Source organism: Drosophila mojavensis, unplaced genomic scaffold (assembly GCF_018153725.1).
Source record: "Drosophila mojavensis isolate 15081-1352.22 unplaced genomic scaffold, ASM1815372v1 contig_49, whole genome shotgun sequence".
NCBI lineage: Eukaryota > Metazoa > Arthropoda > Insecta > Diptera > Drosophilidae > Drosophila > Drosophila mojavensis.
Window position 1 is genome coordinate 4033553 of NW_025318872.1, and position 27311 is coordinate 4060863.

The window sequence follows — 27311 nt, forward strand, 5'->3', positions numbered from 1 at the left end:
GAAAAAGGATTCTCTTATGCATCTAACTATTGCAGGATAAATAAATATACACCTTCTTCCTAGTCCCTACCAACAGTTCCACAAAATCAGCATACCCCACTCACGCACTCATTTGCAATGGGTATGGGATATAAAAAAGATACGAGCGCCGCACGTATCTAAACTTGTTTCAAACGTGTTACATTTAAGAACGCTCGCCGCTAGCGGCAAGTGGCAATAATCCTTTCAAATTGACAGTGTTGCCATGTCGCAGCAGTTGAAGAAGAGGAAGAAGCTGAAGAAGAAGAAGAAGCAGCAACACCAATGGCAGCGGCTGTAGAAGGGCTGTCAAGTGGGTGTGGCACATTGACTGAGTTTTGCTTTAGTTCGCACAGCATATGTGTAAATTTTGAACGAGAGGCGTTTCATAAGTTCATTGACAGCATGAAAATGAAACATGTCATATAACAGTGAATAAAACTGTATTAGGCATGCGAGAAACTAACTTATTTTGCTTAAAATCTTTTCTTCACTTATGAAACACGTTTTAAAGACAACATATATATGTATATAGGGTATATTGAGAGAAGTGGAGAAACGAATATAAAATAATACAAAAAAAGCTTTTGAAAATTCATTGATGTTTTAAGATAAAACTTATGTCTAAGATTTTTTGGAAGATATTGTCACATATTTATAGTTGTTTCAATGTCACATTGTCTCTAAAGGTCTTAAGTTTACTCACCATTTCTTCGCTCCAATCACTTTTCTTGTTTCCTGCTAAAGTCAAGCTAAAATTTATTCGATTCAAAGAATGCTATTTCTTTAGAATTTTATAAGATAATTGAATTGATAAATTGAATTTATAGTATAAAAATTTCAGTTTAATTTTGAAAACATGTGGATTTTCTTTTCTATTTCTTGAAATGAGAAATAAATATAATTTCCATTACAACTTTTAAAGCAGCCTTCTGTCGTGTGTCTATCCTGTCCATATGCTGTCTGTCATTGTCTGGTTCGAGCTCGCAGACATTTTGATTGCCTGTTGTCTGTATTGTATACCCTGGACCCATTGTCAATGCGAATTAGGGGTATAATGCTTATGTTTAAAACGCATGTACAAAAGGCATAGGGGACCGTGACCGACCAATCCAAGTATATATATATGCTTTATCAGTTCCAACCCTATTCGTTAGTCTTTTATCACTCTTTTTGGAACTTTAAAGTCTGACTGCAAGCGATTTAAGTCATTTTCGGAATGTAGTAAATATATTTTTCATTATAATTTTCAGATATTTGTATTAGAAATACAAGCTTTAAATGTATTTAAAAATTTTTAAATTGAAGTGCAGCTTAAAATATAACCAATATGAGAAAATTATATTTATAAAATACAATCTTTATGATACGATATTTATTATTTATTTAGCGACACATTTAGTAACAGAAAATAATATTTGAGCTAGCGTCAAGCGCAAGCATTTTCTTTATGCATGAACACAGATACACTCAAGTACTCAAGTAGATACATTAAAATTCGTATTCCATTCGCAAAATCACAAGTGCGATTGGACTGTGTTTGAATTAGATGTCAGCTTCTACTTTAGTATCTGATTAGCTACCTCATAAACAGAAAATGAACTCCTGTGCATGGTAGACGAAATTTGCAGACTCAGCCACGATTGCAAGCCAAATTAGAATACAAATTATATTACTGAGAAATTTGTACCTCAGTTGAAAATGATTTGAAGGCTACTCATTCTGAAGTCATTTGCAAGTTCGGGGTATCTGTGAATCGGTCACTCCCTGCGGTAGAGTTTTTATTCGTTTATCGTGTGTTATCATTTATTTGTTTATAGCGCAGCCATGTTGTGTTCGAGTGCAGTTGAGCTCTGCCGATATGGCAAAAGATGCATATATATAATAACTTTATTTTTACTCATTTTCATTTCTCGTTTTTCCAAACTCAATGGAAAATGAAAAAATAGATGCAAAAAGTGAAATTGATATTTTAGCTCAAATTGCCGTTAACAAGTCGGCAGCCTAGCAACAAATATTTTGGCTCCCAATACCACTAATACAAGCCCTACTCCATCCCCCACTCGCTAGCCAGGTGAACGGGAAATTGTTTACCGTGGTTCCAAAATGATGTAATTTCGCGTGCTCGTGCAATTCAATTTCCTGCCAGCGGAAACGCGCGTCGCTCTCTGCTCACCCAAATGCAAAAAAAATAAAAAAATAAAATAAAAAATAAACATCGGCACCTCCATCTCTCCCTTAAAAAAAAAGAAAGAAAAGCGAGCACCCTCGAGCACACAACTTGACAAGCAGTGTTCAAATTGTTTGGCAGTTCTTCTTCAGTGCGCTCCAACTTTAATTGTGCCCCGCACAGTGCCAAAAAATAATCGAGAAAGAAAGGAACGATAGAGAAGCATACAAAATAACATGAAATAATAAATAAATAAGAAATCAATTCTGTAAAATTCGCTATCTAAACAGCTTATCCGTTTTGCCCATCTGCCATTCAGGCGGGAGGGGCGGGGCTTTCAATAAAATATATCACATATCATTTGTGCGCCGGTTACATGAGCCAACAGCTGCCTGACTTTGGCATGGGCTTTGTCAGTCGGTTGCAGTGTCGGATATTTGAAGGTGGAATTTGTACACAATAAGATTTTCATCTCAATTCCTTGTTTATGTGTGTGCCAAACTCAGCTTAGTTTCAATTAAAATTACTCCATAGCCCCAACAAAAATATTTAAATAAAATCAGTGTTCGAGGCAAATTATATTTATACAAGCACTTGAATGTTTATTTCCATTATTTCGATCTGGATCAAATTGGAAGAGTAGAATTCGTATATACTTCAGTTTTCCTATATAATATATATCACATAATATATAATAATTGTGATTGGGGGAGTAGACTTCGTATTCGGCCCAGTTCTCCCATTTAATAATGTTTATATAATCATTTACTTATTAGAGAATAGATTCAATCTAATTTTTAGACTAACTATAGAATTAAGCACTGGCAACTGGGCCGTAGGCTTGATATATAATAGAAAATTTGGAGAACATATTATAGAATATTATTCCAGCTGGATTTCAAAGTAGAGCATAGCACTCAAGTCGTTTTGTCATAAATATGAGTATATGATTCCCAGGTGAAGTTACTTTACGATGTGCCCGCCATGGTCACTATTTTAGTACGATCGTAGAAACTATATTGCTTATGTCATTGGGCCATAAGAAAGAGAAACATATAAAAACAGTCAGAGAGCGTAAACATTTAATTCTCAGTCCCAATCTCCACGTTCACCTGCGCCACTTAGTGTCGGCTCGGCTTTGAAAAGCTTCAGTGTTATAGCTTTTATAGTGTATATTATGTGCGGCATTTGCGATGTACGTCCATGTTATGTGTGGAGTGTTGAATTTTCAAAATGTTTGGCATATTTCGCATAAATAAATTACATTCAAAGCTGGTGCTCCGGCCAGGCAGGCCAGGCGGCCCAGCCAGCCCAGCCTGCCCAGCTCAGGCCGGCACCGAGTCGAGGCTCGACTCCGGCTGTCCGAGCAGCCTATATTAACAATAATTCCTTAGTGCTTGGCATCTTGCCAAAAAGTTTTTGTATTTTGTTAGCCCGCACAGCAGGCGACGAACGTTTTGTGGCCAATTTCGGCTGCAAACGGGGAGCTGTGGCATGTGCCATGGACGCCGTTTTGTGACCCATTGTCAGTTGAAGTTAAATGCGACGCCTGACACAAAAACCAAAATAAACTGCAAAGAAGCAAAAAATATATATGTATGGCGGAGAGCGCTGCTGGCAAAGGACAACGCACAACTTACGATGGGCATTGCACAATGAACACCACAAAGTCCGGTCCGGACCGAACTGCGAACTCTTCAGTTTCAAACGTGACGTTTGTCAACCATTCAAAATGCTGCGGCATTGCAACTGTCCTGTGAACTGGGACCGAAAAGCAAAGCCGACTTTGAACTCCGAAAGAGTTCTTTGTCAGCTATATGTAAAAGATGATGCCCGGAGTTCACTAAATTCAACAATTATTTGCGGTAGCTGCCCCGACTTCACTGGAGAGTTGCCTCTCCGTTGTCAGCGATAAATGTGAAGGATTACGAGAGCTCCGTTCATATAGAAGCTGTTACTTTGATCAAAGCTAACATTACTTTTCCATTCGAATGAAGTCATTGTTCGTAATATACTAAATTTATTTTTGATAAGACTTCCATTAAAAGCACAACATTGTTCTGCTCATCTGCTTTATAGGTAAGAAATGAATCCAAAATCTTTTGGCTTAGGGATCAATTTGTCAGAGCTTTCATCTATACGCTTCGATTCTATATACATATAACGTTTAATAAAACTGGTGATTTCATATAAATGACATACACAATTCGTAATGGTTTGTTTAATATATATTCTATACTTATCAGTTTTATAATATATTCTAAATTGCTGCTTCATCCCTAAATCTATTGATTTATGAGCAATATTTCTTGAGATTCAAATACAATTTTTAATGTAAAGTAAATTGTTTTTCGAAAATATTTATGGGCATTGAAAACCTTATATAATATATATGTATAGCCTTTTATCCGTTTATTCATATACTATATGAAAAAATAAGTATATTGAAATATTTATCTAATAATAATTTTAATGGGCGAAACATATATTAAAATTCAGGCTGGACGAAGAATTAAAACGAAATCGTTTAAGCCAGATCAATATTTTCTCAATACATTTATCGATTCTCATTGAATCTGTATTTATATGCCTGTATATATGCAAATGATTCTCTTTTAAATTGATCTCTAGCATAAAGAACTCTTAGATATTTGGTATCCAAAACAAAATGGAGCCTGCTTTTGTTTTTAATAGTATTTCATACGTATGTGGGAGAAAAATACGCGACTAATACTCTAGGGGAGTTTTCAAAACATAAAATAAAATGTTAATTTGCACCTTTGACGCATCTTGAGTAGATGACTCCGACTTATAGAAAATTCTGCCGCTGGCTGTTGTAGATGTAATAATAGCCGCCGTTGAAACGCAGTGTGACCATATTGCCGGGCGTTGCCGCAGAATCGCCGGAGTCAATGGGACTGGGCCGCAACGACTGCGTCAGATTAATGGTGCGATAGAAGAACGCGGTCAGAAAGCTGGCACTTATCACAAAGGCTATAAAGAAGCCCAGACAAAATACACAATCCTTGTTCACCTGCAGGCACAGGCAGAAGGCACCAGCAAAGTCGCCCAGCGTATGCCCGATCCGGCCGAGCAGCGTGTTCGGCCGCGGACGTGAGGCATACGCCGAGGTGGTATTCGCGCTAATTGTGATTGTGTGATATCTGCGCTCACAGGGAGCGACTGCGGCTGTGGCTGTGGCTGCTGCTGCAGGTAAGGGTGCGGGTGTGGTTGAGGTTGTATCTGAATGAGTTTGCTGTTGCTGCTGTGATTGCTGTTGTGGTTGTCGCTGCTCCTGCTGCTGCTGCTGTTCTTGCAGCTGAATGCCTCGGGCATTGATCTTGGGTCTGATTGTGCTGGTGACATCCACTCGCAGGCTATTCAGGGGCAAAGTCTGTGTGCCCAGCTCACAGTTCTGAGTCAATTGTAGCTCCGTGCAGGTGCAAGTCTCGCCGCGTCTCACGCTCAGCACGTGTTCCTCCAAATTGCGGGTGTAGCAGTCGAGCAGTCGCAGAATGCGCTGCAAACGCGCATCGGTCGACTGCACTGAACTGGCAACTGCTTCAACTGCTGCACCTGCTCCTGCTGTTGTCTGCTCCAGCTGCACTATTTTGCTGGCTTCCTCTGCATCCTTTTCAGTTTCGCTTGCCGACAGCATATAGTCAATCATATCCTTGACGAGAGCCTTGGCCTCGTCTAGCTGCTGGCGCTGCTGCCAGTCGAAGTTTACAAATCTCGGCTTCACCCGAACTCCTTCCTCCAGCTCCAGTTCCAGTTCCAGCTGCAGCTGTTGCTGCTGTGACTGTTGCGGCCGCTGCTGCTGCTGCTGCTGCTGTTGCAGCTCGTCCGTCTCCGTTTCGTTCACGTTCGCATCGGGCAGTTGCACGTGCGTTTCCCGCTGCTTCGTGTTGTCGTCGTCCATTGTTAATTTTGGCTTATGTTTTTTGTTTCCTTTTTTTTTTTTTTTTGCCAGACCTCAAACCAAATACATTTTCAATATTTTTGACAGCTCAACGGGGATGCTTCATTTATTTATATTTTTTTTAATATGTTAGTTTTGATTTAAAAGTTTTTGTAAAAAATTCAAAATTTTATTGCTTCATGGCCTTTAGAGCGACAAGTAGTGCCATCGTCATAGACAGCCTGATAGCTGAGTTAGTTCAGGAGGTTATTAGCGATCGGCGTTTATTGACGAAGGATTCAAATCATATTGAAATAGGCCCATGCGAAAAGCTTTTTGAGGTTTTGGGCATCACACAATGCGGCCGACAGGGCGCCGATGACAATGTCAAGATACAAGCCGCTCACCTGGAGAGCAAGATGGCACACGAGAGCATAGATGCTACAGCTCCGACGGATCCCTCAACCGGCTACCCGGCCAACGAACCAAATCAGAAATGGCACAGTTGGCTAGAACAGGCTCTGGCTGCAGGTAATCAAAAGACTTATCGTAATTCAACCCGCTAGTTACTGATGTCACTAGAGAAACCGTACGCGGTAGCAGAAATTAGTATCTCCTAGGCGTTTACGCAAATAGTTCTAGACCTTTGCTCTTGTTCCTCATCCGTTAACATAAACTGAATTGTTGAGCTGTCCCAAAACCACGTATCAGATAGTATGATATGATATATGATGCTATTCGATTTTATTAGCTGAATCCATCAGTTTATATTAATACTTCTAAACGAGTAGAGCATAGGCGATCAACATATATCTATCTTAGCGTAAACATGTTTTCTTTTTGAATCAGCACAGATAATGAGAAGCTCTCCCATAAACAAAGATCAAGAACTAGGAACAGTCATAATTTAGTTCGTACCGCCAACTGCTTTGATTATCAAATATTTTCCGCAGATTGCTCTGAAGATGAGTTGGAAATTTATCGCAAGCAACAAAAGTCAATCAAGGAGTCTACGCATATCGCCTGTCAAACGGAACAGCCGCGTATCCGGAAGCGTAATCAGGTGCCGATAGAAACGTTCGGGGCTCGACAATTGCGTGGCGCCCCAGCAGCACCTTGTGAAATGAGTCGCCAGACAATATACATTGATACGATGTCCACGCCTACGCCCAGCATGCAGACCCGTCCGCCTCTGGCCGACCGGTTCTGCTATATGTTGACCGATTTCGCATCGGCCCTGTACTGTAGTCTTGCCATCATGTGTTGTTGTACCCCCAGTATGTTTCGATAAATATGGGTGGTGTTTAACAAATGTATCATTTTTCATTTCAATTTCATTTGAGTTATCGACAGCAACAGCTCCAGGAACAGACACGAGTGAGCCTATGAAAAGGCGTCGTGCTGTTAAGTTCTTCTTCTTTTCTTGAATAATAGGTACAGATCTTGCATCAACCGAAATTAATTTGATCTGTAACAGTAAGTTGAAAAGAAATCTTTATTTTGAAAACATCCTTATCAAGACAAAAATGTAAACAATCTTTCATCTACGGGAAATACCAGATCTTAACGGCATTCTTATAAATCCATTAATTCGACTTTCGAAAAACCGATGACATAAGGAAGGTGTCTCACTCCTCTTACATCATCGATCTTTCGTTTCAATTGCATTTTAACTATGGATAAATCATTGAAGGAACGGCTCATCAGTCAAGTGGGGGCAGAGGCAAGCGGCTACGAGTGGATGCGAGTGAGCGGGTGCTTCACACTCATCTGCTGGCCCATGTTGCCCTCGATGAAGCTGTAGTAGTGCGCGATGATCAGATACAGACACCAGAGGCAGAGCAGGACGAAGAGCACATAGGTGAAGTTCTCGCCCATCATGGCCAAGCAGGCAATCACCGTTTGACCCGCTTCGTGCAACACTTGCAACAGACGTTGACGCAGTGGAGCGCGCTGCAGGGCGGTCGTTGAGCTAATCGACTCTACTTCAATGTGCAGGGTATGCGACTGAGTTGGCAGCAGCTGTTGCGCAGGCGGCAGCTGCGGTTCCTTTTTCTTGAACTTCTCTAACTTTTCCAGCTTGAGCAGCTTCTTCTGCTCGATGGGATCCGTCCAATGGGTCTGGCTAGCCATCTCACAGAAGAACTTGGGCCGTGTGCAGCACAGCGTGGACTCCGACAACTGCATGCGGTTTAGACTGGCGCTCGTCTTCACCTGGTCACTGCAATCACCTGAAAGAGACATATCCCTTAAACAGGTTTTCATAATTCTAATGGTCATAATTGTAAAAATTCCAATATATAATTTAAATAAATCTCAGAGGAACATCTAAAATAATAATAGATATTTTTGATATGCGTCTTTTGATTGCTTTCTATAAATCATTTGTCGAATTAAATGACTGTTATATAACCAGTCACTATCGATATTTATCGATTTATTCAACCTATCTAACTGAAACTGATCCTGAACTTGCCCGATACTTCCCCAGTTTCCGCACTTACTGTTCGCCGGCTGGAAATGTGTCGATGTGAACTGCTCGGACTGCGTGCGCTTCAGCTTCGGCTGCGTTTCCTGCTCGCTCTCCTTCATGATTTTCGAGTAGTCCTCGAAGAGATTAAGCAGCTCGACAAACCGATCCGTAATCTGCTTGTGGCTCACTTGCACCTCGGTCAGAAAAGTGGACGCCGCTTGTGTCGCTCCAGTTGAAGGAGGCGGCTGCACAGTGGGTGCTGTGGATTGTGGATCTGTGCTGGTTGCTTTTATGTTCCAGCCAATGTTCTTTGGATCGGCACTGAGGTCTGGGCCACACTCATTCACCCCCAGATCGAGCGGCACTGCCGTCCCATTGTCGGGATTCTCGTCCGCCTGGGTGGGCATTTTGTCTGGTTTTGTGAGGATCTGCTCTACTTGGGGGCTCCTCTGTTGGTTGCTATTCCTGTTGCTGTTATTCTTGTTGTGTGGTGTAAGTGTGTGTGTATTGGGGTTAATTTCGATTCGAATTTTTAAGTGTACTTATACATATGTGTTGTATATCTCGTATTTTGTCTGTCATTTCGAATATTTACCCAGAGTCGGTATCAAATTGTCAACCCCAAGTTCAGCTTCGGTTTCGTCTACTGGATAATTCTCTGTGCACTAAATTAAGCAATTTTGTGGAAGCGTCTGCTGAACTCTACTGCAGCCAACACCCCCGGTCCTGCCTGCATAGCCGGTCTGACCATTGTCCAGGCTAGCCCCGTCCTCGCCATCAGATGACAATTATAACGGTCTGCTGCACGTATATTACATTATTTTGCATAAATGCATTTTGCTTCAGTTCTCTTGTCAGGCTAAGCATTGTTCGGGGTTTGTCGAATTCCCAACTTTATTCATGAGATGAGCTTCACCCGTTTTCAAATAAGTTTTAGACATTAAAGTATATTTACTAATAAGTTGTTACAGCCTCTAATTTACATACTTTGACTTTATATAATATAATATATATATATTATCCTAGCTTAAGCATCATTAATATTTACTTAAGCTTGTTTATTGTTAAATTTTAATTTCGTAATATTTTGAGCTTTTGATTAATCTTTTACGATTTTCATTGTGAAATATTTGCGGCAGTTGGCATGTTGATTTAAGTTTCAGAGAAGTCATAAAACTCTAACTTATTCATTGAATGCCTCCAGTGGGAGGGCTCAACAGGAAATCATTTGATATTCGTTTTATGCCTCAAAGCTTTGTCCACTCGCTTGGCTGCACCTGCCACTACAGGCGGCAGTCACTGTGGCAAGTCTGTGCTCCGCAGCCTTTTGGCATTGATAATGCTTAAAGGGCTAAAGCGCGCCGAAGATTTATATTGGCAAAAATCTACGTTTCGATGTAGAGGCAGCAACAGCAGCAGAAACAGCAACAAACATAAAAGAAAATACAATTTATTGATTTTTTCGCACATAGTACATTACGTGTGTGTGTGTGTGTGTGTGTGTGTGTGCTGTGTTTGGGAAGGTAAAGGTGTTGGTGAGTGTGTGTGCTCAGTGTGCTGTGTGGGAGGTAAAGGTGTGTGTGAGTGTGAGTTTGTGTGCTCATCGATGTTGGAGCAACGCCTGCATCCGTTTCATCTGCCTCTTTGTGTGTGTTCGTCCGAGAAGTGTTGAAGCAAAACAACTCAACAAGCCTGAGGCATGTCCCTTGCTGATCAATTGAAGTTTTATATTTCACGTTTCCCGTTTTCAAATGAAAAATATTATGGATTTTCATTGAATATAAGAGGGGAATCCTCCAATAAATACACGAATTCTTTTCAGTTAAGATTTTTTTTTTATGGTAATCTTTTAGTTACTTCAATTATTTGGGATATATTATGATGGAATTTAAGCAGAATATATCAGAGTTTTTATGATTATAATGCTTAAATTTTTGGGGACACGGTCATATGAGATAGAATGATAGCTGTCAATGCTTTAACTTCTTATAAGTGAAATGGACTCTAATTAATTTAATTTTACATACTATTAATATTTACATATGGCCAGATATATGTAAAATATATTATATATGTATGTATATAAAAAACAAGTAAGAAAGCTCTAGTCGAGACTGCTCGACTACGAGATCCCCTGAACCCTTGGAGCAATAGATATTTCAATACTTTTTCGCGACTTTCAGCTTACACAAGAAACACGCACACACACACACACGTACGCAAACACAGGCACACATACACACACACGCATACAGACACACATACACACACACACACGCATACATACACAAACGCATACACACACACACATACACACACACATACACAAACACATACACACACAAGCAACCACGCATAAACACGCATGGGCTGCAGTGTGCGCTTACTATGAGAACTTAATTGTTTAATAACTTTTTTTATGGACGTACGATCTTCATGAAACTTTTAGATTATGATTATAACATGAATATGCATGTAATTGCCAAAGCACAAGTCTCTAGTATTTGAAATACGCTTTTTACAAAAGTGAGGGTGAGGGGGAGAATTTAGAGGTGGGGGGTAAATTTTAACAAAAATCGAAATTGTATAAATTGCATATAAGCATACATTAAAAATTTGGAGTCTCTAGCAATAAAGGTGTAGAAGATATAATTTTATAACAGGGTTTCGATAAGGTTTTTTATCGATAAAAAAAGATCGAGATGAGTTATCGATTTTTAATGATAAACTTGATATGCGCGCTGTAATTACGGACATTTTAAAAAAAATTTGAAGTCTCTAGCTCTTATATCTTCTGAAATCGACGCGTTCATACATACGGACAGACGGACAGACGGACAGACGGACAGACAGACGGACAGGGCCAAATCAACTCAGCTCTTCGCCCTGATCAAGAATATATATACTTTATGGGGTCTGCCACGCCTCCTTCTGCCTGTTACATACATTTCAACAAAACCATTATACCCTGATTTCCCATTGAAAATGGGTTCAGGGTATAAAAAGTAAGAAAACTCTAGTCGAGACTGCTCGACGAGATCCCCTGATCCCTTCGAGCAATAGCTATTTCAATCATTTTTCGCGTCTTTCTGTTCACACAAGAAACACGCATACACACATACACACATACAGACTTATGATTATAACATGGATATGCATGCATTTGCCAAAGCACAAGTCTCTAGTATTTGAAATACATCTTTTAAAAATATGTGGGTTAGGGGATGGATATAAGGGTGAAGGGGTAAATTTTAACAAAAACCGAAATTATATAAAATGCATGTAAGTATACATTAAAAATTTGGAGACTCTAGCGTTAAAGGTTTAGGAGATATTATTTTGCAACTGGTTTTCGATAAAGTTTTTTATCGATAAAAAATAACGGGATGAGATCGATTTTTTGTGATAAACTCGATATCCGCGCTGTATATACGGACATTTTAAACAAAATTTTAAAGTCTTTAGCTTTTATATCTTATGAAATCGACGCGTTCAAACATACGGACAGACGGATGAACGGACGGACAGGGCCAAATCGACTCAGCTCGTCGCCCTGATCAAGAATATATATACCTTGTGGGGTCTGCCACTCTTCCTTCTGCTTGTTACATACATTTCAACAAAACCATTACACCCTGATTTCCCATTTTCAATGGGCTCAGGGTATAATAAACATCATATCTGAAGTCTCGCTTTATATCAAACTGAATTTAGCAAGAGAAGAAACTGTTGTCCTGTAAGCCAAATTGCTTGTTGCCTAAACACTGTTAAAAATATATTTAAGCCGCACTTGTCTCGTTAATTTATGAGGTGTTGCCTGATTATTCTCTCGACTGGCTACATAAATATGTGTAGATATATGTATATGTCTTAAAGCCAGCGCTTCGTTGCCAAAAAATTTCGAGCTGCTGCCCCAGTAGACTCTAAATCAGTTCTATCTGCTGTGCTACTTCTACTCCCACTCCCAAACAGCAGGCCATAAATATTGTTTGCTTATGCTGTGCTAGACTTTATACATATATGTATACATAATATATAGAATATTTTTGGCTTAATGCTGGCTTGTTTTCCATTGCTCGCCTCGACTCGACCCGCTCGTTTATCATCGCGTGGTGCAACTCGGCGACTGCCCCTGCGGCATGCCATCTAAGTTTAGCAACTCGCTCAGCATGCATTCAATTAAGTCCTGCCACAAGATTTGGTGCCGATTTCAATCCCGCGCTATCATCATGATTATTGCCACAAGATTTTTTGGCAAGCGCGCTGCCTCATCAGCCCAAGATTAGGGATGGAGTCATTAGTGTTGCTATTCGGAAAATCATATAAATAATAATAATGCATGTTAATTTCAAATATGCCTAAATTGAGGAATGCCTAAATGCATGCACTCTTGTCAAGTCTTGAATTTATTTACAGCTCTCACTATCCTTAATTCTTTACTAACAGAAATATAGAATGGAACAGTATTGAAAAAAAAGAAAAAATAAAAATATAACAAATGAATAATAGTTTATTGTGTATATAATTTTTTGTAAAACTTAAGCTTGTATTTCTGTGAAAAGTAAGAAAACTAAAATGCTTGTATGAAATGAATAACATTTTATATGAAGAATACTTAAGTAAAAAGAAATTCATTTAAATCGTATATGCTGAGGTATTATGTAGTAGAGCTGGGAAATCCATCGAGGGCCGTATCGATAGTATCGATGGAACTCGTGAAGTGCGATTAATCGATGGAAATTTTTTGATTTCGATCTATCGAAGTTGTTTCGAGCGTGGTAGCGTGTAAGGTACAACAAAAATAAATTGCAATCTTTTTTTTATTAATTGTAATTTTTTAGCTTTCAACAGATTAAAATAGTTATGTGCATAATATACAATAGCAATGAACAAGTTCTTACAGTCCTCTCGTAACTATTTCACACGGATATAATTGTAAGCCCTTATGAATGGTAAAATAATATTTATGTATACCAGCAAGTTCTGCCGAATCGGAAAGAACATTTGGAAAAACAGGAGCGATTGCTTCGGACCGACGGTCGAGTTTAAAGTCAACTATGGTATTTATGAACAAAAACCAATAGCTTATTAATTAAAAGACTTATTTTTGACTTATTCTGTCAGTATCCACCAGGTTAAGTTATCAAAATAAAGCTATTGTTTTTTTTTTTTTTTTTTTTTTTTTTTTTTTTTTGTTACACAATAAGTGATTCTTGTTGATATCAAAATGAAGTTATTTTTATTTAAGCACATGTGATTCTCCTAACTATAGATATCATGTTAAAGTTATATCTTTCTTTGAAAAGTTATAAAATTTCTTCAAAAACATAATTAATTTTTTTTTTTTTTTTTTTTTTTAATTTTATTCGCGGGGCTTAAACAATTTTAAAAAAAATGTTTAAAACCTTCACTAGTTTTAAACAAACCCTTTTAAATTACCGATGAAAATTTCGATGGTATCGATGGTTTTTTCCATCGCTGCAAAATCCATCGAGTGGTGCCAACATCCATGGATTCCCAGCTCTATTATGTAGATAATCGTCAATTGGAATATATATTCTCTAGTCGTGAAACTGAGACAGAGGCTGAGATTAAAATTTCCCTCATTGGTTTCGTTTTTTTTAAACATTTGTAACTGTTTTCTATTAAAGATCTGTATATACATAAGCTGAAATAATGAAATAATTTAAATACTATTTAAATTTATCCTAAAAATATTAGAAACTACATATACTACATATACCTGATTCTAGGACTTTGAGAACAGCCAAGACTTTAACACCTGATTCTGTATATTGATATAAGCCTTGAGCTCTTCTACTCATATTTTCTTAGTTTTGTTTTCTATTTCCTTTTTTGAGCCATCACCAGCTCGATAATATTTGAACAGCTACTGCTCGTCTATTTAGATAAGTTTTTTTGTGTGGATTTTGCCACACCCATGACACATGCCGGCTTATTCCTCATTCTCCTATGTACCAACCACACCATACACGCATACATATAGACATTAGTTTGTAGTAAATATGTAGTATATATATTCCATTATATCTGTGTGTGGGTGTGTGTGTCACAATCGCTTACACCTGCCAGAGTCGTCAAAACATTTTCAGAGCGTTTGCCACTTGTCTATAGACAATGGTAAAAGGTAAGTGAAATATCCGCTAGCCTCCTCTATGCCCACTTGACTCCTTCCTTTCCGCCTCTGGAATTGCTACTGGCAATCAGTAGCTGGTGTCAGTCCTGCTCCCTCTTCCACTCCGCAACCATCTAACCGGACCACTAGCTCCTCTCCTCTGCTGTTAGTTGACATTTAATGGCATTTGACACTCTGTGCGGCGTGTCCGCAAGACAAGGCAAAAACATCAGGTGCAAATATTGAGAGGACGAAAAAAATAGGAGGATTGTCAATAAAGTCCGACTAGCAGATATCCTGTGTTCTGTTAAGCAGTAAAGCGAGAGAGAGAAATATCTCTTTGGTGTGGGATGAGGTCGTGTCGGATGAATTCCTTGGAAAGAATAACAAGGAAACAAGTTTCAATTTTAATTCCTTTTCAATTTAATAATTGTGATAAATTCTTAATACTGTAATAAGTGGCTTAGTCAGCTTGCAATTTCTGTCGCTAATTATATAATTATAGCTAAATGCTTTAATGCAAAAACTGTTACAATAAACTGTGGAATCATTTCTGGCATTGAATGACTAAGCAAAGAGTTTCATTCATGACCAACTTAAGCAATTATATTAAGGTTTTTGCAAATTATATGATACAGTACTTTAGATTATATATTTCTCAGTCTTCCCTCTTTTCCTCTCTCTTCAAACAAATTATTATTAACTTTGATAAACAATCGGAGTCTCTTTTAAACCATTAGGGAGGAAAAATCCTCAGAAAAATTTTCATATTTTTTACAGGGTATTTTAGAAAAGAACGAAGTCAAGGCATGCTTAATAGAAATATATCTAGAATGGAAAAAAATCAATATGAGTGCCGTACTACTTGATTAATAAAGTTAGAGCCGGGGGCAGTAATCTGCTTGTGCATCCTTGGGAAAGGTCTAAGAAAGCAGTAGAGAGTAGTAGAAAGAGCAACACTCTTGCACTTAATGCCTGTGTTTGCTTAACTTTATTTGGTGTCCTTGCGGGGATGTTGGTGTTTACGAGCAGCTATCCGCCAGGAGCCGCACATGTTGACCGTGCAGCACGCACAGAGCAGCTGAAGAGGGGAAGTATAGGAAAAGGGGGAGCGGGAAAAAGGTGTCTTAATGCATTTTGCGTTGCTTCAGAGTGCTCCATTTATATGCTTATATCTATATCTGTATATATACATGTACATATGGATATATATATAGGTATGTGCGCATACATATGTGCTGGCCGAGTCCTTTCTGCGGTCAAATTAAAGCCATATATTCGTATATTTTTACCCAGTCATGCCGAAGGGCGAGCGGCGAAGGGGTCTGAAATGTCTGCATGTATTTTTAATTAATTGCCTGCTCGAGCCAAGTCGACGCGCTTCGTATTCCTCAGGAGTCGCAGCAGGACGGGGTGAGGATTACTTCATACATCATATAAACAAGTATATGAGTCGGTGAGTCTGTGTGCTTGTGTGCAGTATACCCTATATATAATTGCCATGAGTTATATTTTCCCATTTGCGCACACTCTAATTAAGTTAATTCGCCTTTAATCATGTTTGTTATTTAATTGAAAGAGAATTTCGATCGAAGAATTTGCGAAAAATATTTCGAATTGCGTATGGTTCAACAATTTTAAATGGCGAATTCAAGAGAAAGGGAGGCAGAATGAGAATGAGAAAGTGAGAGGGGAAAATGAATAATGAACTGTAGTTATAATTTCGTGGCTACAAATACCCTCTTTATTATACCCTGGTCTCATTGAAAATGGGAAATCAGGGTATAATGGTTTTGTTAAAAGTATGTAACAGGCAGTGTATATATTCTTGATCAGGGCGACGAGCTGAGTCGATTTGGCCCTGGCCGTCTGTCTGTCCGTCCGTCCGTCCGTATGTATGAACGCGTCGATCTCAGAAGATATAAGAGCTAGAGACTAATTCAGCATATGTCTACTATATACAATATAACTTCGATAGCACTGACTTTCACTGATTCCTGTTCCACTCATAATGATGCCCTAAAATTTATATAATTGATAACCAATCTCTCTATATATAGAATTGGTCGCCAATAGAAATTTGATGTACCACAACTGAGTTTATAAGACAGTCGAGGGTAATACAGGTTTTGCCCCCATATTCTCGTATATTTTGTTATATATAATCTATAGAATTGCTTGCTTCACATTAATAATATATTCATGTTGTGCTTTAACCGCAAGGCCAAAACCGCAGTCGCAACATCATTTGCGGTTAATTGTAATTAAAGCTCAGTGAGTTGCTTTAGTGTGCACATGCACATGCATTCATTGCCACCTACAAGCTACAACCACAGCGCCCCTTTCATTCATTATATGTTTCGCAGCAGTCGTAGTGGAATGTGTCACGTGTTGAGCAAACAATTCAATACACTTTGTGTCTTCAATTAAAAATTCTCTCCATCTCTCTCACTCTCTCGCCTTCTATTAGTCGCTCTAACTAAATTAGTCACTTTATTAGCTTTACAATGTCCGATGTAAGGAAGTCGCACAGCAGAAAGACGAGCTCCAGGACCAATCCTAATTCGAATTCAGACTTCAGCTCAAATCCCAACAGCGATCACTTCAATCGACCGCAGGCGACGGACTTTACGACCAAACAACATCTGAGGTTGCGAGCTGGCGATCTACGTCTGGCACGCATACAGATCAGCCTCTCCAAACTGCAGCATGAAATGGAGCAATCCGGCAAACAAATCGCTGCGCTCTGCCAAGATGTGAAAATGGATAAGAACCTGGACAAGGTCCTGCTTCAGTAAATGTTGAAATGTAGAAAGATTCCCAAATTATTTATACGATGAAATTATAAATACAAGTTGAGTAAAAAAGATACGCGAAATATGTTTGATTAATTTGATAGCTTTCAGTCGTAAATAAAGTAATCGGTTTACAACAAATCAATGGTTCTGATTGGCTGTTTGCTGACGGACGTATGGTATAAACTGCGCTTAGACACTCTACACTAGAGAAGAAACAAACCAGTAAGAGTGCTGCTGTCTAGAAAGTAATCTGAACTCTGCAAAGAAATGCTATTCCATTCGCTTTCGTTTTATACTTGGCATAAACTGCGCATAGATATTTCTGAATAAACCTTTCTTATTTATATTGATTATATATATATGTTATACTATTTTAATGAAATATAATAGGCGGAATCTTTTAGAATGATTCACTGAATGCCACCTTTGAAAATAATCGTTTTATAGATGTATTTTATATAAGCATTCGTGCTTTAAATTCCAGCTAAAATTCTTTAACAATTTTTTGACTTGCTATCAACCTTCGTTCATTGCAGTTGCTAAAAATCGAATTTAGAGACTTCGGGGAAGACGGCGCCATGCTTAAGGCCATTCAGCTAGAATAGAGCCTGCACCAAGACTGCGGCAAGTGGAGCAGAGTGACGCAGTTGAGACAGAGGTGAGTGTTGCACTCGTATGTTAATAAATTGACGCGCTTTGCATGAGAGGAGGGCGTTGGCTTGATTTAAATTAAAAATATATTGCATACTTTTTTGCGCGCAGCCATTGCACTATGGGTCAAAAGCCCGTTTTTTTTGCGATCAAAAGTCAAATGCAAAAAAACAAATTTAATTATCTTGACTAGTTCAAAAGTTATTAATTAATTCCAAAAAAACGGGCTTTTGACCCATAGTGCATTGGCTACAAAATAAATACAAACACACACACACATGCACCCACACCTGCACACATTCTATATATAAATTAAATTGTTGTGCGCCCCGACGGCAAGCAGGCAGTCAGCCAGGCAGGTGGGCACAAACATGGCATGTTATGAACTCCAATTTAAAAACCTGAACGTACGGGTTAAGGACTCGCAGTCTCGCAGCTTCTGGGGCCGAGGTGCAAGGGGGCGAAGGACAGCACTCGGAGTGTAGAGTGTAGAGTGGGCCATGTGAAAAGTGGGAAGTGGAAAGTGGAGTGCGGGTCGTTTGGTGCTTCAGCAAACCGTTTTTGATTACGCGTGTGTTTTTCGCGTGCAACTAAATTAGCGCACGTGTAATCAAGTTTTTCAGCTTTCCATAATAGCGTTACAAAAAAATAAAGGAAACAAGCAAGAGGCGGCGGTGCTCGACTTGCAGATACTCTGATAATGTGAGGAACAATGAGAGTAAAGTATATTGAAATATATTATTGATTACCATCTGAAATGCTTTAAGAAACGTGAAGGAATTGTGTATTCCAGGTCTATATATATTTTCAAACATGGTATATGGCTTATATACTTAAATACATACGATCTAAATATTTCCTCCAAAAAAATATATGATATTGACTTTCGATACGACTCGTATTGAGCTTTCGCTAGCATAAAGTCATAAAGTCTCTTTAAATTGCTATAATACTTTTTATGACCTAACAAATTCTAAATCAAATCAATCCAAATTGTATGTAAATATATTATATTTATAGAATACGTAAAAGTCTTCTCATTTGTATGCATGCGTTTGTGTTCCTGTATAGATCGATTTTCAATAAAATTGACTATAGACTATAGACTATACAGACGTCTTTGGTCAGCAACCCGAATTCAGAATGTCAAGGGGTCAGCCAATAGTAATTTGAGAATGTAAAATCAACTATATTATTGATTAAGATAACAACAATATAATATAAATACTTTATGTAAATTAATAAGTTTTAAGAATTATCGTAAAACCAAGATACCCATTTGACAGTATGTATTAAGCTTATTAAGTGTTAACCACGATGCTCGCCTGCCCTGCCCTGAAAGAATCCTGAAGTAAACTTTTCGCCAAATGTCAACATCGAATAGGGACAATGGGAGAGACACGCGATAATAACATAAATCACACGATAAAGAATAGAAGGTCTATAGAATAGAGATATTCGTGGTTGCAGGTAAAAGAAAATCATTTTGCATATATACCATAAATCTAAACGTTATGCAGCACTTGTACGTGTTAAATCGAAATTTAGTCACGCTTTGCCGTGGCAACTTCTTGTTGCATTGATGAACAAGGAAATAAAGAACGGATTATTCTTGTATCTGTATGCCTTCATGATTGAGTCCGTAGTTTAAATATTTTAGGTTAGTTTAGTAATATTGTCTGTCTTACTCCCAGGTCTATCCGTCATTTGAGTAGCTTCCCAAGGTCAATGTTTGGTGTAAAGTACTAAGCATCATCAAGGCTTATCAATCGACCGCTTTTCCGATGGATTATTCTTCTATCTGTATGTCTTCATGATTGAGTCCGCATTTGTATTTCAATAATCCGCATTTGTATTTAAATATTCGATCCATTTTTCGATTAAGATTTCATAATTTTTATAGCAAGATATATATGTAATACATATTATGTATATGCATAATTTAATAACATAATAAAATGGTGTTAATATGAAGATGGCAGAAAGGGCGTGGTTCTCGTTGATTACGACCTTACGCCATATAAGACATTTCAATATAAATCAAAATATTTGGTTTGCCTTTTATCAATGTTATTGTTATATGCCATTAGTAATACCAATGTTAAATTGTTAATGGCTTATTACCATTAGCCATGGTTACCGACCCATTAAAATGTATAAAATTACTACATTTTAGATCCATTTATGCTTTTGACTTTAAATGTATTGTAATTTTATATTATTATGTTATTTTTTTTATATTATCTAAAATTTTATTGTTGTTTGTTAATATTCAACTCTGCCACGTACCAAAATGCGAAATGCCTTTTTCTTTTCGATTGTATATTCAGTGGTGGTTTGAAAAGTGCCTCCAGGAACATAACTGGGAAAGTCTTTTTCGTTAAGATACCAACTATCGAGCGTATAGTTGAAACCCTATATATATATAAAATACAAAAAACAATATTTTAATTTTACATTTTTGAGTAAATTCAGAGGCATGCCAAATCGAACAAGTAAGAAGGCTCCAGTCGAGACTGCTCAACTAGGAGATACCCTGAACCCTCCAAGCTGATATTCTAATCAGTCTGGACTTCTTTTATGCACACATACATACACATGCACTTATAAGCACGCGCTCTGCTGACTGCGCAGTAAGCAGCGGCTGCGCTTGGGCTGCGCTGCAATGTGGGCAATATTATGAGAATTTATTTGTTGAATAATTTCTTTTGTAGACATACGATCTTAATGAAACTTTCAGAGCGTAATCATGTGGCTAAAATATGTGTACATTCCAAAGCACAAGTCTCTAGTACTTGAAATGCGTTACAAATTGGGGGCGAAGGGGGCGTGGTATCCAAAATCTGTAAATGGCAAAATCTATGTATCCATTAACTTTATATACAACGCAAATTTGAAGTCTCCAGGTCTAAAAGTATTCAAACTAGGCTGAAAAAACCAAGTCGATTTTTCGATTATTCTCGATAAAAAAGTTATCGGATGAGTTATCGAAAAAATAAAGCAAACTTGTACTGCCTATGGTATACACGAGTATGCATGCCAAATTTCAGCTCTCTAGCTCTTATATCTTCTGAGATCCTTTTGCTCATACGGACGGACGGACGGACGGACGGACGGACGGACGGACGGACGGACAGACGGACAGGGCTATATCGACTCAGCTCGTCGTCCTGATCAAGAATATATATACTTTATGGGGTCTGCGATGATTCCTTCTGCCTGTTACATACTTTTCACAAAACCATTATACCCTGATTTCCCATTTTCAATGGGTTCAGGGTATAAAAACGAGTTATAAACTTTATGGCGAACATTGAAAATATTATTAATATATGATTAATAATAATCACTTATCAATGTTTTCGGATGTGCATTTACTCACCGCATTAAATGGACATCTACATTTGCAATTCGAATATTCCTGAAAGGTCCTCATTAGTGTTTTCATAAACTGGTTCTTGTGTATGTTCGAGAGAAACGCGCACGCGTCCCCACGCAAGCTATACAGGCGCACCTTTGTGTTATCCGTTTTCCAGAAGTCCATTTTCGACGTTACATAAATTTTGCTGGTATTAACTTTTAGTATGAGATTTGCACTGATATAACTGCGATTATTCAGGTGAACTATCCAACAGTTCAGGTCTTCAACAAGTTCCGGTGCATAATTTTTGCAGCTAACCGAGTCGAATATGATTTGGAACTTGCATTTCTCTGTGGACACAGCTCCAATAAGCAGAAGAAAGCAGAAATAACCAAACATAACGGAAGCGCAGCTCAATTACCAATGAATGTTGGCCAGAGCGAATATGAATATATATGAACTAGCTTGAAATTATTTAATTGGTGTGATACTCATCACTGTTGTAGTGTTTATGCTAAATGCAAACTACTTAAGCATTAAATAATGTTTATTTAACTCTGTGATCATGTTTTATCCCTTTGTTTATATATTTATTTATTTATTTATTTAGGATTACATATTATTTTGTTCTTTTTTTTCTATTTTTTTTTATAATATGCGACTATTACTGGCGAAATAGAAGCGGAACTCAAAATTACTTAATTCTTTAAAGCTTTAAATTGAGCGAAACCAATCGCAGCCGCATGAAATCAATTGTGTGTCGATATAAAAATTATATGAACCTGATTTTGAATAAATTTACAATTTTTACACTCATTCATGAAAAAGAAATTAGTATATTGGTTTTGAACAGTGTCCGCCTTGCTGTCCGCACGTCTGTCACCCGTTCGTCTGGCGTTCTCAACGTATGTTGAGATAAGTGTCCCGATTGGCCTACTGGGGGCGTGGCTAATTGGAAAATACGTTTCCCGATGTGCCAGAAATCGCATTAGTTAGTTACATCGCATTAGTTTCTAGCTCTTTAGCTAGAAAGCTGAAATTTGAAATATGGATTCGCGTTGGCCACTGAAGATCGAAAAGGTATGACGGATATATCTAGTCTCATAGGGGCTTGGCAAATCGGGTAAAACTGTATATTCTATAGTTTTAAAGCTAAAACGCTAAAATTTAGCTCGTGAGTAATGTTACAATTCTATAAAGATCAATGAAAAATCTGTATGTCCACTAGTTCAGAATTAATAATATCACATTGGAATCAGTTGCTTATCATTTTATTGGTTTATAGTTCGTTTATGTGATTGTCTTTAATCTACACGATATATTTTCGCAAAAAAGAGGAGAGAAAGAAATTTTCGGCGTTTTATAAAGACCTCAATAGGAGCTGTAATGTCACAGTCGGGTATGAAAGCAGGTATTAGGTTTTCATCCAAATTCCATTCAGACAAGGTGTAGTTAAAGTTCTGAATATCAATATGAATATATATAAATAAATATAACTTCAATATAAAAATGAATATTTGGGCAACACTTACAGCTTGCAGTGGACATATTAATTTGGTGGCAGCGTGCTCTTGTACAATTTTCAGGAATAAGTTAATGACCTTACTCTTGTATCCTCCTCCTAAAAATTTACACCCATCCAATGTGACTTTTATTAGTTGCATGGTTCTATTGTTTTTTTCTCTTAAGTTCACCGAAGATTTTATTTCAAAACTGTGTACAAAGCGTTTGAGACTCCCGAACGCGTTCAAGTAGCTTCGATTATTGTGTTCATAAAAGCGGATCTGTGCTTGATTGACTATATCTGACGCCACGATTTTAGTGTCAATTTTTGTGAATTTCAAATGAGTGGCACCATTTGCATTCTGACACGTCAATATCAACAGCAGACAGATCGATTTATAACAAGCCATGGTCAATGCTGAATTCCGAATGGCATCGCAACGTGCTGATACTCTCTGTTAAGCCAAATCATTTTCTATATACATATATAGAACATCAATTTCGAATCAGATATTTTTAATAAGTTTTATAATTTCGCAATACTTGCGTTTATCGTAAATAAGAAACGGATGCAAAACATTAAATATTAGTCCAGATTTTCAATTTGTAAATATGTACTATGATCAGTATGGAATGACCATAGAATTGAAGAGTAATTTTTTGGTATTCCTCGAACCAATTAAAAGGGGGTCTTCGTCCGCCAAAGACTGATTGCAATGATAACAGGCAGTAGGAGATGTGGCAGGCCCCATATATATTCTTGATCAGGGCGGCAAGCCGAGTTGATCATTCCATGTCCATCAATCTGTCCTAAGAACACCAATGTGTGAGCATATAGGAGACTAAAAATTTTGCATGCATACTCGTGTATACCATACGCAATACGAGTTTATCGTATACCCTGTTACCCTGAACCCCTTTAGAAAGGGAAAATATAGCCCTGTCCCTGATTTTGAATACCACGCCCCTGTTAAAAGCTAGAGGTATGTGAATGTTTTGAATGTGAATGTTATTCTGAATGTTTGTTGAAGATAGATTTATTTGCTGCTAGCTGCGCAGATATCAGAGTACGTATATATGCGTGCATGTGTTTTTGTATGTGTGCATAAATAATCTTAGAATGGAGTGTCATCTCTTTGCAGGGTTCAGTGTATCTCCTAGTCGAGCAGTCTCGGTTAGAGCACTTTTATTTGGATATGATTCCAATTTATCCAGTTTAGTCTTCTATGTATATCGAATTCATATTTACGATGTATAGTCGTGGAGTACTTCCACACTGGTTCTAATTTTGTTCACAGTTAATAATATCCGATATTAATCAGTTTCAATATTTTATTGGTTTATATTTCATGTATGCGACTGTCTTTTATCTAAGAACGGGTTATTTTCCCAAGGAAAAGGAGAGAAACAACTTTTTGTTTTTTTGAAAAAAAATCAACATGAGACGCAACTTCACAGACGGGTATAAATTCAGGTAACAGGGTTTCATCGAAGTTCCATTTAGAAAAGGTATAGTTCCAGTTCTTGAATGAATACAAATAAATGTGAATATTATATAAAATGCATGCTTGGGCAAAACTTACCGCTTTCAATGGGCATAATAATGTAGAAGAAGAATACTTTTTCAGAATTATCAAGAATATGTTTAGGAAACTACTCTTATATCCACCTCTGAGATATTTACACCCATCCAATGTGACTCCAAACACTGGCTTGGTCTTATTATTTATTCCTTTAATTTTCATGGAAACTTTTGTTTCAAAGCTGTTCACAGCAAGTTTAAATCTCACAAATGCATTGAAGTAGCTTCGATTATTTTCTTCATACATGTGTATGGCCGCATCATCGACAATAGATCGTTCCAGAACTTGGGTGTCAATTTTTGTGAATTTGAATTGAACATCACTCGATGCATACCCAGACATCAATATCAAGAGCAGATAGAATGATATATAACTCGCCATGGTAAATGACAAACTCCGATTGGCACCTAATCTCTCCGGGCAGAGTTTAAAAATCAATTATTTGGTATTTTCTGGTTACATTTATACAGTAATTATGAATGAGATATTTTTGAAATGCTTAAAATTAAAATTGAATCATTTCCGGCCCCTGCAGTTAATAGGTATAAGAACCGGATGCTGAACAGAAAATATAATATTTTTGAATATTTTTTATTGCCAAGTTCAACCAACCTACCGAGATTTCAAGTTACGTCATATTTCGAAATATTGCAACGATCCTTCAGTATATACACATAGGATATATATGTTTTTGATCATGTCACGACGAAGACCTGAGAAATTGCACACATATTTCAGTTAATCTAAAGATTTTGCAATCCTAATAGGATTATATTTTGGGAAATAATTGCAATTCCCATCAGAAACAACTTTAAATTGATTTATGATAACCTTAGTAAGAGATTTAATTTTCATTAGAATACCAGCTAAAGAAATTTTAAATAACTTGTACATATGTAGATCTGGATATACCTTAGCTAAATGATTTTAAGACCTTTATAGTAATTTCTATTTTGCATACCTAATATGCAATCGAAAATGTTCAATATATTTTAAAATTACGATGAATAGTTTAAATGAATAAACTCAGACTTTTAATTTTCTTAATTTTCATACCCAAATGATTTCCGATCTTATGTTTGTATTACATCTATGTATATTGTCTGAATGTGTAGTTGTATCTCCACTTCATTAAAATTAATTTGGAAATTGGTTGCACAGATTACAATAGTTGAATATTTATTTAATAATAATAATACTATATTTAATGTTTTTTCTTTATTTTCCGATAAGAATATTGTCATCCATGCATCTGAAATCAACTCAATTTTTAAAAGGCTCTAATTGTTAGAGAGTAACCTTCCAATATTTAGGGCTGTGACAATCAATTTGGAATAGGAATAAAATTTCGTGGATACTTTGTATTTACATTCAGGCAAATAGTTGGGCACATGTTTCTCGGCCATATACCAGTCAGTAAGCGTATAATTGAAGTTCTGCAAATCAAATATTAGTTCAGAAAATATTGGTTATGTTTTTATACATATATTACTGATCTATGGATAAATTTTTGATAGATATAACGCGCGTCAAAATGTAATATAGATTATATTACTGAAATTTAAAAAAAATGTGACTTCATATCGATCACCAATACACTACTATTAGTGTATTGGTGATCGATATGAAGTCACATTTTTTTTCAGTAATATATACATTAGCTAATAACTATCGACTACTTACCGTTTTCAGTGGGCACTTGATCATTTCGCCTAATCTAGTTACAAAAGTTTTCGCAACTTCCCGGTATAAACGCACCTTATGCAAGGCAGTAAAGTACTGACAAAAGTCCATGCGGTTGTTGTAAAGCTTCATCGTCTGATTGTTTGCCTTTATGATGTCGAAATTAGTTATCATTTCAGCCTGGTCGATGCTACGCCGTAGAATCATATTACAACTGAGGTAACTACGATTAGCTTGGGTCACCACACATTTGAGCTCCTCAAAGAGGTCAGGATCATGATGCTTCACATAAAACGTATCGATCACAACTTTAAGTTTACGTTGATCTTTCTTAGCATCTAGCCCAAGGGTTAGAAGTATCAGAAATAGAGACAGCTTAAACCAACCAGCCATGGCTGAAACTCGATGCGCAATGTTTGCTGAACTCTGCTTCGTATATCAGATTCATAAAGTAATAATAGGCTTCGAATCACATGCTTAAGTAGAGTTATTAGAGATTGACAGATTGAGATTAACAGACCTATTAAAAATAATAGTACAATTTTATAAAATTGTTGCTGTTGTTGTTGTTTATAAAAAACATTTTAAAAATATTTCTCTCTGTGCTCAAGCTACTCATTTTGGTCTCACTCTCGATCACCAAGTTAAAATTATATATCGGTTTTCTGCAATGCCCGAGTTGCTGTTTATCCGAACGAAGTAAATAAGAGTGGGGTAAACGGGCTTACCCGATTCGGGGATTGCCTGATCACCTCGTAGAGAAGATATTCCGATTATTCCCATCATGGACGTTTGCTCCGAAAATGTACGAAATATAAAAGAAAATTGGTATTAGTAATCGATTTCATTAAAACGGAAAGAGTCATCGATTATTTATCGATTAATTCAAGTCACCAGCTTTTTAGGTTCTGAGATCGACTAGCAGACAGGTTCAAGAATACATATAATTTATGGGTCTGTCACGCGTCCTTCTGCCTGTTACCAAAATTTTAAGAAACCCCATATGCTACGGTATACAAAACCCTTTATCTAAA

The 27311-nt window shown here is 37.3% G+C and overlaps 7 protein-coding genes across 8 annotated transcripts in view; 3 read left to right on the top strand and 4 right to left on the bottom strand.

The window, feature by feature from the left end:
- The window catches only part of LOC6578087, a 52570-nt gene that overhangs the window by 1918 nt on the left and 23341 nt on the right, over positions 1-27311 (top strand). Inside the window, exon 2 of the mRNA XM_032729372.2 lies at positions 18033-18154. The gene's annotated coding sequence lies outside the window, so the exon portion shown is untranslated. The remainder of the gene's footprint in view (positions 1-18032; positions 18155-27311) is intronic.
- On the bottom strand, positions 4839-6186 carry LOC6578078 (bromodomain-containing protein DDB_G0280777). Its single transcript, XM_002003964.4, has one exon. It carries the CDS (start codon positions 6108-6110, stop codon positions 4998-5000), a length of 1113 nt encoding a protein of 370 aa, XP_002004000.1. The 5' UTR covers positions 6111-6186; the 3' UTR covers positions 4839-4997.
- On the top strand, positions 6209-7401 carry LOC6578079. Of its 2 annotated transcripts, none has more exons than XM_002003965.4 (2): positions 6209-6620; positions 7043-7401. In XM_002003965.4, the coding sequence occupies exons 1-2, from the start codon at positions 6290-6292 to the stop codon at positions 7378-7380; spliced, it is 669 nt and encodes a 222-aa protein (XP_002004001.1). In that variant the 5' UTR covers positions 6209-6289; the 3' UTR covers positions 7381-7401. The 2 variants fall into 2 exon arrangements, with proteins under 2 accessions (XP_002004001.1, XP_032585267.1); XM_032729376.2 differs by lacking the exon at positions 7043-7401 and adding an exon at positions 6939-7036.
- LOC6578080 lies at positions 7567-9169 on the bottom strand. Its single transcript, XM_002003966.4, has 2 exons — positions 8594-9169; positions 7567-8320 (listed from the first exon to the last, which is right to left on the bottom strand). The coding sequence occupies exons 1-2, from the start codon at positions 8967-8969 to the stop codon at positions 7821-7823; spliced, it is 876 nt and encodes a 291-aa protein (XP_002004002.1). The 5' UTR covers positions 8970-9169; the 3' UTR covers positions 7567-7820.
- On the top strand, positions 17057-17569 carry LOC6578081. Its single transcript, XM_002003967.4, has one exon. It carries the CDS (start codon positions 17206-17208, stop codon positions 17494-17496), a length of 291 nt encoding a protein of 96 aa, XP_002004003.1. The 5' UTR covers positions 17057-17205; the 3' UTR covers positions 17497-17569.
- On the bottom strand, positions 22764-23986 carry LOC26527478. The gene is made up of 2 exons (XM_015165983.3): positions 23041-23986; positions 22764-22968 (listed from the first exon to the last, which is right to left on the bottom strand). The coding sequence occupies exons 1-2, from the start codon at positions 23419-23421 to the stop codon at positions 22813-22815; spliced, it is 537 nt and encodes a 178-aa protein (XP_015021469.2). The 5' UTR covers positions 23422-23986; the 3' UTR covers positions 22764-22812.
- On the bottom strand, positions 25875-26670 carry LOC6578083. The gene is made up of 3 exons (XM_032728614.2): positions 26353-26670; positions 25964-26030; positions 25875-25909 (listed from the first exon to the last, which is right to left on the bottom strand). Exons 1-3 carry the CDS (start codon positions 26668-26670, stop codon positions 25875-25877), a joined length of 420 nt encoding a protein of 139 aa, XP_032584505.1.